The sequence below is a fragment of the Girardinichthys multiradiatus genome, chromosome 11, assembly GCF_021462225.1.
Source record: "Girardinichthys multiradiatus isolate DD_20200921_A chromosome 11, DD_fGirMul_XY1, whole genome shotgun sequence".
NCBI lineage: Eukaryota > Metazoa > Chordata > Actinopteri > Cyprinodontiformes > Goodeidae > Girardinichthys > Girardinichthys multiradiatus.
Genome location: NC_061804.1, coordinates 44,002,042 through 44,016,529, shown reverse-complemented (window position 1 = coordinate 44,016,529; position 14,488 = coordinate 44,002,042). Strand labels below are relative to the sequence as shown.

General features: G+C 39.2%; 1 protein-coding gene across 5 annotated transcripts in view; it reads left to right on the top strand.

Moving 5' to 3' along the window:
- ntm (neurotrimin) overlaps nt 1-14,488 on the top strand; it is a 564,691-nt gene that overhangs the window by 385,869 nt on the left and 164,334 nt on the right. For 4 of the 5 annotated variants that reach the window (XM_047378905.1, XM_047378904.1, XM_047378902.1 and 1 more), the window contains exon 1: nt 2,903-3,489. In XM_047378905.1, the coding sequence (XP_047234861.1) occupies nt 3,317-3,489 (173 nt within the window). In that variant the 5' untranslated portion in view covers nt 2,903-3,316. Of the gene's footprint in view, nt 1-2,902; nt 3,490-14,488 lie in introns of those variants that run through there. The other variant, XM_047378903.1, reaches the window with a different exon arrangement.

Sequence of the window (14,488 nt, the reverse complement as noted above, 5' to 3'; positions counted from 1 at the left end):
TTGAAAATTACAGGTCTATTTCTATTTTACCCATTTTTATGAAAGTCCTGGAAAAAGTGACAGTAGAATAAATGATTTATTACCTTGAACTTGATTTAAATCAGGATATTAGATAGGAATGGGCAGCTGTTTACCACAGTAAATATATCAAAAGGTCATTAAGACAAAGGTAATGTCATAGGAGCAGTGTTTTTAGACCTGAAAAGGGCATTTGATAACCACAGCATAATTTTGGAATAATCTTTAACCTTTCTAAGCATTCATTCTGTTTGCTTTTTATCTCGAATGAGGAGACCAAATTGTCAAGATGACTGGTACCCAAGCAACACCCAAAAAACAATCTGGAACATCATTCTATAAGGTTCACAAGGTTCCATCTTGGATGCCTTGCTGTTTAGTTTTTATGATGTGCCAACAAGCTGTAAATAACTGATTGTATGCTGATGACACAATCAGTTATTTATTAGCCAAAACCACGATTGCTGCAGCAGGGATTTTAGAAATGAAAGACATATCAGAATGGCTTACAAACATATGTTGCATACTCCTTACTAGACATAAAATATTCTTGGATGCAATGATATTTGCATATATACGTACTATGCAACTAGATGAAACCAAGCTTTACAATCAACAGATAACCACTTAAATCATTATATCAAAAAGTCTAAAACTTAATAAAATGACAATGAAATGGTACCACTGTCTAAACATTGAAAAACATAATTTTCTCAGTTTTGATTCTTTTATCAGGTTTTGTTAAATTAGACAATTTTTAAATGTGTGAACTATTTTGGCCCGGCTAGAATTTGCCCAGTGGTACAAAAATAAACAGAAATAGAATCACTCCAGTAGGACCAGCAAATGACAAGCAGTAAAAACAACACACTATTTCATTGCAATATCAACAGAAGAAAAAGAAAAAAACACTGAGTGATTTGAAATTGGTTAACTGTAAGGTGAAAAGCTTGGTAAAACAAAATCAACCTTATGTTCACCAAAGAAGCAATTATAAAAAACACCTACGTAGTCATTGTGACTTTATTAGACACTATAATTTTATAATAAATTTTAGATGATTTCCTTAGATATTTAGATCAGATTACTTTTTTGGTACTGAAAGTTGGAAATTACTTTTGTATTATGTTTAATTGGGTACTTGTTTATTCAAGGTATTTCATGGAGATATTTAGTTGCATATTGTTGCACTGTATTGTGTGCAAAAGCCTAATTAGGACAATAACTGAAAATCAATCACTGACTAGAAATCCTGTATGCAACACATCTATCAAATATTACACTAATCATAACCTTTTAACAGAGATGTGTACATTTTGAAATGAATATCCTTTGAAAAACCATGTAAGTTGACAGTTTAATGCTAACTTCCAATGAATATAATTTTTTTTTTATATGTACTGTAACTATTGTTACCCCAGCCCTTGTTTTGTTGCTAGCCTCGTTGATCTAAACTTGTTCATGTTGCTACTGTAAGCCTAAAAAATATTCCTTTATACACAAGCATATTTGTTCAGTTATTGTTCTTATATGTGAGTCATTTTCATTTGTGACTTGATTGTCTGTGTCAGTTCAACTCACATGAAATTATATGATGCATGAGATATTCCACCTACTCATTATTTCATAAAAATAAATTGTAGAAGAATTTAGATTTTGGATCGCTCTTCTTTACAACATTTTTCTTTTAGATTTTTTAGTTTGTTGAGCCTTAGGGGCATTCATTTTTGTGCAAATTTTTAATTGTGACACAAATGAGTTTCAGTTCCACCCATCACTGTTCTTCACATGTGAGCGGATGGTAAAAACATGTTGTGTTTTCTCCAAATATGGAACTTTGCAATGCTTGTGGTTGCTTCAGATGAAATCTAAGCCATGCTGCCATGTTCTTGTTTCTAGAGACGAGACTTTCTGCTGACAATTTTTTATATAAGTCATATGTGTTCTGCTTTTTGTGATCACACTTTTATGAATTTTAAGATTTAATACTTTGATTAGTCCTTCACATTCTGAAGTCTTCGGGGTTTTTTTTGCTAGCCTCCACTCCTGAGAAGATTGACATCTGTGTTTTCAGCTGTAGAGCAATCTGTTAATGAGACTGATGGGTTCCTATTTGTTTTGTAATTGACTGATAATCATTCCCAGATTGACTGAAATTAAAAATAGCTTCCTAAAGATCCCTTTGAGTGTCATTTCTCTTTGCTCCACACAGACATAAATGTTCCAGATCAGTAAACTGCCTCACACGTTTGCTTTTACAGAGATGCTGAGAACAATTTATTCAATGCATTTGATTAGCTCGATCTGAATTCCACCTACAAACCTAATTTAGTGAGGTTGGTGGAGTTTTCTCACACTGGCTCTTAGTTTTTATAAGTCCTTTTTAAAATCCAAATTGTGTGCCCATGTCCTTAAACAGAGTCACTGAACAGATTATTAAGCCCCAAGTTAGGCACCCAGAGAAAAACAGAGTTCAGTAATGGGGTCATATTTTAGATCTGCATGGGCCTGGGTGGTCAGGTATTTTACATCTGAAAACAAAGCAAGCCTAGAGAAAATGGAATTGTAATCCCTTAAAAATGAATAAATTCTTCTGTTTTGCCAATTAGGAATAGAGATACCTATTATAATCTATTATCATCGATACCCATAATAATAATTGGTATCACTTTTATTTATGCACTTATTTAGTTATACACCTTTTTTTTAATTTTATTGTAAGTCGAGTAAGTCGAAAACACACAAGGCATGAATAATAAATTATTATATATATTATAAGATGCATCAAAACATAACACATAATTGTTTATTACATAACTCCCTTTGACTGTATTTGCGTAAGCAGAAAGTGTTGCTGAGAGCCAGCCAAAAAAAAAAAAAAACAGAAACATCTGAGGCAGACTATCAACGGAAACTTGGCATCTCTCTCTCCTTTAACACTACAGTGTTTTTCCCTCGCCTTGCATTCATTGTTAGATTAACTGTATGTTCCACGTTGACATTGTGAAGGGATTTGTCTGCATTTGCGCGTATTGTTTGCACTTACTTCCTAAAGAGAAACAACTGGAGAGAAAAGCACGGTTGCTGTCGAATGACAGCAGATAGTAAGAGTGTATGTTACCAGCCAGATAGGGTCGGGGTGTGTGTGTGTGTGTGTGCACCAAGGCTACCTGCACACAGATTTGGATTTGGACTACTGAACTGGGGTTGAATTATCTCATCGGGGTTGTTAACGAGACGCCTCATTGTCTCGCTGCGGGATTTTGGGGGGATTTGACGCCTCTTGGGGCTGGAGACGATGCCTTTCCGGCGATATTATGTCGCTTTTCCCAAATGCACGCTTCTTGTCTCTCTGAGGATTTTGCTTCTTGTGCACGCAGGGTCTCCGGTCCACAGTCAGGGGGATTCTCAGTCCGACAACAAAGTGATGGACAATATCACTGTCCGACAAGGAGAGACGGTCTTCCTCAGGTAAGTGCTCATGCATTCATATAGCTGTAGGTCTGCATTGTGGTTTGTTTTGCTGCTGGTTTGTTTCTAACTGTTGTGCGGAAGTTGAGCGCTGTCTGTGGGCTGTACTGGAGCACTGAGTGCAGCAGGGATCGACATGTGGAAGCAAGTGGTTAAGTGGTGTTGCTTTTATCATGAACCACCTGCGGTCTGAAGGGAACCGGGATTCCACGGGATTAGTGCCAGAAGAACATTGAACGCAGAAGCAATAGCCTGCTTCTAATCTCTGACAGCTGTCAGTAACACATTTGGCTGCATGTGTAACTAGCGACGATTATTTCACAAGCGGCTGTCGAGTAAAACATCTGATTCGGGAGGATGACGCTGTTTGGTCGTGATGAGTTGAGTTGATAAGCAATAGCCTACTGACAGGGCTGACCTTTCCCCTCCTCTGCTCTGAGGGAGGCTTACTGGACTCACACGGATTAGGTTGCCAACATGAGCACTCGAAGGCAACATGAGCAATATTTACAGCAGCTGAAGGAAGAGTCCTATATGGTAAAAACGTCATGATATATGTTAAATAATCATAGAATAGAATAGAACAACGCTTAGATGTCCCTTAGCAGGAAAAGTGACGCTGTGGTAGCACCGATTTCAAACTACTGTAAAAAAAAAACACGCACAAAAGAACCCCCCATTGTATAACAAGTTTATTTTAATTATGAGAGAACTTGACGTGGGATGCTAAATATGTGGAAAAAGCCTTTAAAGAACTCCATTATCTATTGCATCTCTAATTATTTTTTCATCATAGTGATGAAACAGTCTGTATCCCTACTGAACTAGCGCTCTGTTGTTGATAATAAAATTTATAGATAAACAGTTGTTTTGGAAATAAGTGGCTGTGGAGCCTGAACTGAGCTATGATTTAAATGTTAATGCCAAATTTACATATACTTTTCTAAATGAATTATACAATAAACATTTTCTGGTTCATATATATGATTTCCTTTTTAATAATCTTATGTCTTTCTACATATCTCTGACACATGCTGCAGTCAGGTTTGTGCGTAGAGTAGTTGATATGATCAGCCTGCCTTCCAGTTTTCCGGCTCTTATCCAGGACAGCTTCTAACCAACATCACTGCAAAATCCCTTTTTATTGTTTTGCAATATGGAGCATTCAGCTGATTTCCTGCATCAAACATAAAAAAACTGTGGTGAGGAAGCTTTCGTTAGAATGATTTAAAGCTCAGAACCATTATCTGCAAGTTTGTTGAGAGTGTCATGCGTGTGGGAAAAAAAAAACAATAACCATAAAACATTATTTTTGTTAGATTGACAGATAATTAGGAAGGAACGGCTTGTGTCTTATCAGCATAAGAAGTGAAGTAAAGAATTTATTGGCTAAGTGTCCTGAGGAATTTTACTTGTTGTGGCAATATCTAGTAAATTTTAATCAGGCCTCATTCTCTGCTACACTTCCAAAGTTTCAACAGTTTGTCAGCTGCTCTACCAGTAAAAACAAAACATTGGATTTGTTTTATGCAAATGTCAAGGACTCATCCATCTCTAAGGCAAGACTTTCACTAGGCAAATCAGATCACAATATTGTATTGAATCGAACTGTAAGAAGATGGTAAAAAGTTGACAAAGCCATGTGGGGTTGTTTGAAGGCAACTGTGGTGCATTATGGTGGCAGCCACATGGAGAGGACATCGATGCCGTGACCCTGTGTAACCGACTATATAAACTTCTGTATGGATAACATCATCCCCAAAAGAACAGTGAGATGCTTCCTCAATAACAAACCCTGGATCACCAATGACCTGAAGGACCTGCTTAACAAGAAAAGAGCCTTGAGAGAGGGAGACAGAGAATTATTGATGAGTATACAGAAGCAACTTAGCCAAGATAAGAGATGGCAAGGAGGTGCACAAGAAGAAGCTGGAGAGCAAGCTCCAGCAAACCAATAACAAAGATGTGTGGTCAGGGATGAAGAAGATCACAGGCTTCAAGCAGAAGGAGGACCAGATAAATAAAAGTCTGGACAGAGCCGATTAACTGAACACAAGCTCAGCATCCTCCTCTCCTGCTCACAGCCAAAGAGACATCTCACCATCCTTTGTCCCAAAGCTTCCCTGTCAAACCTCAAATGTTTTATCTTCTGCATTAGCCATGGACCCTTCTGCTTCTACATGTTTGTCTTCAACCAAATCAGTAGATGTTGATGCTCCCTTTACCTCCACCTTCCACCTATCTGTCTTTAGAAGTCAGGAAAAGAGGCAGCAGGAGAGACTGAACCAGATTAAGGCCTCAGGTCCAGATGGTGTCAGCCCTAGAGTCCTGAAGGTCTGTGTAGAGTAGCTCTGTGGGATTCTGCAGCACCTCTTTAACCTTAGCCTGGCCCAGGAGAAGGTTTCAGTGTTGTGGAAGATCTCCTGTCTTGTTCTGGTACTAAAGAAAACTCACCCATCAGTCCTCAGTGACTTATAGACCTGTTGCCCTGACATCCCACATAATGAAGGTCCTTGAAAAACTGCTAACAAGCAACCTACAGGATCCTTTGCAGTTTGCTTATCGTCGTGGAGTTGAAGTTGAAGATGCCATCATATACCTGCTTCAACAAACCCACTGTCCTTCTGCCATCTAGAAGAAGGGACAGAGCAGTCTATACTTCTTAAAGAAACATAGGTCCTTCAGTGTTTGCAGCAAGATGTTGTAGATCTTCTGTAAGTCTGCCATGGGGTGTGCCTTTCCTTCCATCATAATCTGCTGTGGTAGCAGCATCAGAGTAAGTGACCTAAAAAAGCTGAACAAGCAGATAAAGAAGACTGGCTCTGTTCTGAGGCTCACCCTAGAACCGCTAGAGTTAATTGTACAAAGAAGCATTCTTCATAAAATTAAAAATATTACAGATAACCCTGAGCCTCCTCTTCATCAGACTGCCATTTAACAGAGTTTTTTCAGTCAGAGGCTTCTGCAGATCTGCTGTAATACTGACTTGTGCAGTAGATCCTTCCTGCCTACAGCTGTCATCTAAAACTCTTTAAGGAAATATGTATAATATGAATTACAGAATTTAATTCCCCTTTCGGATTGATAAATAATTTTTTTATTAAATTGAATTGAGATTTGTTTATGAGGTGTTAGCAGATTTAACTTCACAGCAGTACTTTAACCCATTATTCGTTCTTAATCTGACGGAGAAATAACTTCATACAGACTCGAGTTTCAGCTTAGAGTGGAGAAGGAGAGAGATTCCTTCTGCTTTCACTCCATTTTATTAACTATCACATGTCACAGAACAACAACATGCTTCATTGGCTATTCAATTAACATATCACTTCCTTTACTGACTTATGGAAATAAAAGCTTACACATATTTATATAACCGGGAGCATAAACCTTAACACCCCCACTTGCTCAGGTTGTCAACTTTCATGAACAAAATGATCTTATTACATTCCGAAAACAAAATGTTCATACTTGATCAACTTAAATGTTGTCGCGGGCTTGGTCATTATGTCTGTGACCATCTGGTCCGTTGGACAATAGCTCAAACAGACTTTTCCATTTTTCACAGTTGATCTGACAAAGTGGTACTTTATGTCAACATGTTTACAACGCTGTCTCTTCACAGGGTTCTTAGCTATTGCTATAGTACCCTTGTTATCTTCATAAACCTTAGTTGATGCATATTCATAGTCTATACTCTGAAGTAGCTGCATCAAATATAAACACTCTTGAATGGTAGCAGCTAAAGCCATATATTCATGTGGACAATGCGACTGTAGGCTGCTTTTTAATATTCCATGAAATCAGTGGCCCTTTTTCACACAAACTAACACAATAACCAGTTGTGCTACAACGATCATCAACATCAGCTGCCCAATCAGCATCACTGTATGCATGTAATCCTAGATTCTCATCTTCAAATTTTTTGTAACATAGCTTCTATTCAGAAGTACCTTTGAGATACCTTAACACATGTTTCACAGTAGTCCATTGTTTCTCTGTAGGTTCTGCAAAATACTGTGACAGCTTACTGACAACAAAACTTAAGTCAGGTCTTGTACAGGTAGTTAAATAAATAAGACTGCCAACAGCTTCTCTGTATTTTTTGACATTGTCCAATTTTTCTGAATCATCGTTATAGTCCAGTTTTTGTTCACAAGGCGTAGTTCTGGGTTTGCAGTCTTGCATATCAAACCTCTGGAGTATTTTCTTTACATACCTTGTTTGAGACATTTTTACACCGTTTTCACTCTGTTCAAAATTGATACCAAGAAAATGTCTTAGTTTTCCCAAGTCCTTCATTTTGAACCTTGCTTTTAAAACCTTTTTGACATTATTCATTACTTTTTCATCGGTAGCAGCGATGATCAGTTTGTCCACCCATACCACAAGTATGACCTTATCATTTCCTGCCTGCTTGATGTTCACACAGTAATCTGCTGGATTTTGTACAAAATTGTTTTCACACAAGTAATCATGCAAGGTATTGTTCCAATTTCTCCCAGCCTGTTTCAGACCATATAATGATCTGTTCAATTTACACACCAGCTGTTCATTGTCATTTGATTCTTCTTTATAACCTTCTGGTTGTTCCAAATATATTTCATAGTCTATAGGTGCATGAAGATAAACGGTTTTAACGTCCATTTGGTGGAGGATAAGGTTTTCCTGTGCCGCTTTCTGCATCAGAACTCTAATGCTAGTTAAATTCGCAGTAGGAGAGAAAGTCTCTTCATAATCGGTACCCTTCTTCTGACTATACCCCTTTGCAACAAATCTAGCTTTGAAGTTATCATTTCCATCTGCATTCTTTTTCACAGCATAAACCCATTTTCCCCCCACTACCTGTTTGCCTTCAGGAAGGGTTGTAAGAGTAAATGTGTTGTTTTCTCTAAGCGATAACATTTCCTCATCCATTGCTCCTTTCCATTCTTTTGAGTTTTGAGAATGTACAGCTTCTTCAAATGTTAGAGGTACATCACATAGAAGTCTGTAACAATAATCAATATTTGTCAATACTTGGTCTTCGATGTCCTCATCCGTTACATATTCATTCAGGTAACTAGGCTTTTTCCTCATCCTAGAGGGATAACGTGTTGTGTTTTGGTCTGTATCACAGATAGTGTCAGTTTTGCTGTTCGCTTCCAAGAAGGTGGCTGGATCCTGACTCTGCTCAGGTATTTCTGACTCATCTGGCTCGTTTCTTATCCTGTTAGGTATGTCAGAATCATCCTCTATTATCACATCAGTTTGCGTCTGTTGCTCCAACATCTTTTTGGATACGAACTGCACTAGCCTGTGTTTTTGGATTTTTTATTTGTGAGGGAAATAGATTAAGTAGGCTGGGCTATTTTTGTCATATCCTACAAAAATTCCCTCCTCACATTTTGAGTCAAGTTTTCCCTTGTCTTGTTTGTAAGTGTAACATGCTGAACCAAACTTCTTCATCCTTGATAAATTTGGTCTTTTCCCACTCATCATTTGGTAAGGAGTTTGTCTTGTACGTCTGTTAAAACATCTGTTTCTTATTGCGGCTGCTGTTTGAACTGCGTAAACCCACAATGCTTTAGGTAAGTTACTCTCTATTAGCATACACCTCGCCATGTCGAAAAGTGTGCGCCAGTTTCGTTCGGCAGTGCCGTTCTGGTGTGGCGAGTATGGGGCTGACGTCTCATGTCTGATACAGTTCTTGTTTAGTAGCGTTTAATAACACTTCCCAGTAAACTCTGTACCATTATCAGATCGTATGCACTTAATTTTGTCGTATGGCGCTGTGTCTGCGAAAAACCTTTCTGTTGCCTGCACAGTGTCACTCTTATGTTTCAGAAAGTACACAAAAACCGCACCAGAAAAGTCGTCAGTGAACGACAACACAAACCTGTAGCCCTCTGTTGACTCTGGGTCTATCGGTCCAGCTAAATCTGTGTGAACCAATTCTAATGCTGTTTTAGCTCTCTTATCTGGTTCCCTGTTTCTTGATTGGGTGAATTTTCCTTTAATACACACTTTACACTGTTTTGTTTATCATTTTTTCCCTTAATGTCCATCCCTTCTACAACACCCTGTACATTTTGTACGTCATCATAGTTACAATGCCCCAAACTTTCGTGCCATGTTTGAATATCATATGAACCTTTGCACTGATCGTCCCATTCATAACTCACAGTTTGCAGATAGTACAATCTATTGTACTCTTTGATGGGGAACTTTGTTCCATCTATGTGCTCCAAAATATCTTCTCCCTGTTTGAAAATCACTGTTGTACCATTACTGGTAGCTGCTTTCACTGCAAAGATATTTTGTGGGTAAGAGGGGATGTACAGCGCCTGCTTCAGGGTTGTCTTGTGAGGTCTCCCTTTGCTGTCCATCAAAGTCACTTCTGCCTCTCCCCGTCTTTTTGCTACTCTGTTGTACCTGGTGCCATCTGCTAGCTCTATACAATGCTTCTCAAGTTTGAAGTTGTCGTCAAATTTCTTAAACTTTTCCAGGTCAGTGCTGATGTGCGAGGTCGCTCCGGTGTCCACCATCAAACCCTTTGCTTTGATTCCACTGCTCCTCTTGATATCCTGATCCATATCGCTCAGCCGGAAAGCATATTCTTTGCCATCCTCTTCTTCAGCAACTTTCTGCACCTAATCCTGCCTTTTTTCCGCATCTGAAGCACACCATGTCGACACCGCTTGATCTCTGGTCACCTACACACGCCTTTGCATACTTTGTTCTTGATTGGGCCCGTGCCTTCATGATGTTGTCTTCTGTTACTGCCACGCACATTTTTTCAGTATCTTCATAACTTCTCAATTTACTAAAAGTCATTGAGGCTTCACTTTGTGTTACATGGATGATAAATGGTTTGTATGACTCTGGTAGTCCTTTCAAAATCATAGCAATGAGCAGACCATCACTCAAAGTTTCACCAGTGTTTCGTGGTGCTGTAATGGCGGCTTCCGCTCTTAAAACATAGTCCGTTACACTCTCACTGTTAATCTTCTGTAGTGAGGTTAGTTCTGTATATACACTAATAACACGGGGCTTACCCTTCCGTCCGTCATCAGCAGCTTCGCGCATTACTAGCGACAAACTCGTGTCATCCAGGAACTGAATAAGCTCTGCGTATGCCAGAGACTAAAATACACCCTTCAATCAAACTTTTTGACAGGTGACCTTTGACCTTAAGAGGGGTCATGGGTGATGGGGAGCGGAGGTCATGGGGTCAACAGGGGTGTGTCCGAGGGGCGTAACCGTGGATGCTGATTGGTTGTCGTCATTAGGGGCGATACCTTAAATGAACCAATAATAATACAGGGGTGTGTTTAAGGGTGTTACGGGGAAGTCCTTAAATGTACCAATTAAAACACAGGGGTGTGTTTAAGGGTGTTATTAATAATCTGTATGTTTTTCAGGCGTTGTTACATCTAAAAAAGACATGCATCCTTTTATATTTTTAAAGGTATAGTCAACTTAATGCTGGCCTGTCACATGAAATCCTAATAAAATGAACTGTGCAACCTGACAGAATTGTAAGTTCATTTTGCTTTACAACAGGACCTATTTGATGAATATTTGAGCCAGTCTAAATCAGTTCAAAATAGAAAAATACCTAAAAAAGTAAATAAAGATTGTGCTACTACATCGGTAGAACGAGCAAACCTTCCTCTTCTGCGTCAACAGACTGGAAACCAGGAGAAAGAGGTAAGACAAATATGAAATTAACAGAAAAACTTTACAATCCCTCTGTATACTGTTTCCAAGTTATAAATTGACCCTAGCGATGATGTGTTTGTTTTGAATCATGAGAGACTCCATTTTAGGAAAAGGAATGATAATTTTAGTTACCTGTAGCTTTTCTAAAACATTTTTTTTTCATCGTAGAGCAAATGTTATTCTGTAACTGAAATCCCAGTCAACATCATCCTCGGCCTTCTGATTCAATTTCCTGACCAAGTGTGTGACACAGGACAATAAAGTAATTAGAACTCTCCCAACCCCCCGCTCCAAAAGAGTCAATACATAGGTTCATGAACAGGTGAGACCCCCAGGGCCTGATGTATATCAAAGTTTGCTGGTTTCTCATTGCTAATACGTGCTTCTAAAAGGAAATGCTTGTTTTTTGATTTTGGTAAAGTTTATAGACACAGCGTCCCCATGTCATGGCTCACTGAGTTTTGTCCACAAAGAAACAGTGCAATGAATAGCTAATATGGTAATGGACCTCTTTTTTGCATTTCAGTGTGTTGGCGATAAAAACAGGTTTAGTTTCACAGTAGTCACAGAGACCTCAGAGTTGCCTACATCATCAGCGTCAGGTCTGCTACAGCTAAAAAAAAGGTTTAAACTTGTTACACTGAAAAATACTAGTAGAACTGTAGTTTAAAAACTTGTTACATTGAAAATACCTGTACTGACAAGAAAAAAAAAATGTCGGTAAATATTTCAGGAAACGACGGAATTGTTACATCTGCTTCTAATGATTCTCAGAAGTACGATGCCATCTTTACAAGTAGGTATTCATCTTTAAGAAATCATTAAATGCATGTGAATGTTCTCTAATATTGTTTATATATATATATATATATATATATATACTGGTCCTTCTCAAAATATTAGCATATTGTGATAAAGTACATTATTTTCCATAATGTCATGATGAAAATTTAACATTCATATATTTTAGATACATTGCACACTAACTGAAATATTTCAGGTCTTTTATTGTCTTAATACGGATGATTTTGGCATACAGCTCATGAAAACCCCAAATTCCTATCTCACAAAATTAGCATATCATTAAAAGGGTCTCTAAACGAGCTATGAACCTAATCATCTGAATCAACAAGTTAACTCTAAACACCTGCAAAAGATTCCTGGGGCCTTTAAAACTCCCAGCCTGGTTCATCACTCAAAACCCCAATCATGGGTAAGACTGCCGACCTGACTGCTGTCCAGAAGGCCACTATTGACACCCTCAAGCAAGAGGGTAAGACACAGAAAGAAATTTCTGTACGAATAGGCTGTTCCCAGAGTGCTGTATCAAGGCACCTCAGTGGGAAGTCTGTGGGAAGGAAAAAGTGTGGCAGAAAACACTGCACAACGAGAAGAGGTGACCGAACCCTGAGGAAGATTGTGGAGAAGGGCCGATTCCAGACCTTGGGGGACCTGCGGAAGCAGTGGACTGAGTGTGGAGTAGAAACATCCAGAGCCACCGTGCACAGGCGTGCAGGAAATGGGCTACAGGTGCCGCATTCCCCAGACCTGGGCTACAGAGAAGCAGCACTGGACTGTTGCTCAGTGGTCCAAAGTACTTTTTTCGGATGAAAGCAAATTCTGCATGTCATTCAGAAATCAAGGTGCCAGAGTCTGGAGGAAGACTGGGGAGAAGGAAATGCCAAAATGCCAGAAGTCCAGTGTCAAGTACCCACAGTCAGTGATGGTCTGGGGTGCCGTGTCAGCTGCTGGTGTTGGTCCACTGTGTTTTATCAAGGGCAGGGTCAATGCAGCTAGCTATCAGGAGATTTTGGAGCACTTCATGCTTCCATCTGCTGAAAAGCTTTATGGAGATGAAGATTTCATTTTTCAGCACGACCTGGCACCTGCTCACAGTGCCAAAACCACTGGTACATGGTTTACTGACCATGGTATCACTGTGCTCAATTGGCCTGCCAACTCTCCTGACCTGAACCCCATAGAGAATCTGTGGGATATTGTGAAGAGAACGTTGAGAGACTCAAGACCCAACACTCTGGATGAGCTAAAGGCTGCTATCGAAGCATCCTGGGCCTCCATAAGACCTCAGCAGTGCCACAGGCTGATTGCCTCCATGCCACGCCGCATTGAAGCAGTCATTTCTGCCAAAGGATTCCCGACCAAGTATTGAGTGCATAACTGTACATGATTATTTGAAGGTTGACGTTTTTTGTATTAAAAACACTTTTCTTTTATTGGTCGGATGAAATATGCTAATTTTGTGAGATAGGAATTTTGGGTTTTCATGAGCTGTATGCCAAAATCATCCGTATTAAGACAATAAAAGACCTGAAATATTTCAGTTAGTGTGCAATGAATCTAAAATATATGAATGTTAAATTTTCATCATGACATTATGGAAAATAATGAACTTTATCACAATATGCTAATATTTTGAGAAGGACCTGTATATATATATATATTGTTTCTTTCTCTTAGAACCCACCACTGATGACCTTGAGGATTTCATCCAGAATATGGTAAGTACCGTATTTTCCGCACTATAAGGCGCACCGGATTATAAGGCGCACCTTCAATGAATGGCCTATTTTAGAACTTTTTTCATATATAGGGCGCACCGGATTATAAGGCGCATAGAATAGAAGCTACTGCAGTCAAACGTTTGACTGGGGTTGCGTTATGCATCCACTAGATGGAGCTGTGCTAAAGAGAATGTCAGATAAGTCAGTCAGTCAAACTTTATTAATACACTACAAACCAGCCTTCTGATAACTCCATTCACTCTCATGGTAAGGTCTCCTCTACATAGAATTCTATTGAATAGAGCCAACCGCTCGTTAGGAATGCATTGGAGTCTATGAAGTTGAAATCAAACGTTAGTTAAAACGTGAAAGGGAACTTTTCCCTGATTCAGTAAACACGTAAAAGACATAGTTTTCCTCGGGGTTAACTCCCTCACTCATACGTTGCTGAGTTGAGCATGAAGAAACAGCATCAAAACACTGAGTTGTTGACGAGATTCGGGGTTCTTTTTAATGACTTTGCAGCACGTAAAAACACAGGGCTTACAGACTCATACACCGCTGCTCCGGTCGCCGTCTCTACCCACCCCACACACACAATAATACCGACGTCACTCCTTCACTCTTGATTCTCAGCTACGGCAGCACACAACGCCACCTCTGTCCGGAGGAGTAATGTCAACATCTTCCATACACACACACGAAACATACACCCCACACACTGAGCTTCTAATCACATATAGTTCAGGCAGTTCCTGCAACAGTACATTCAA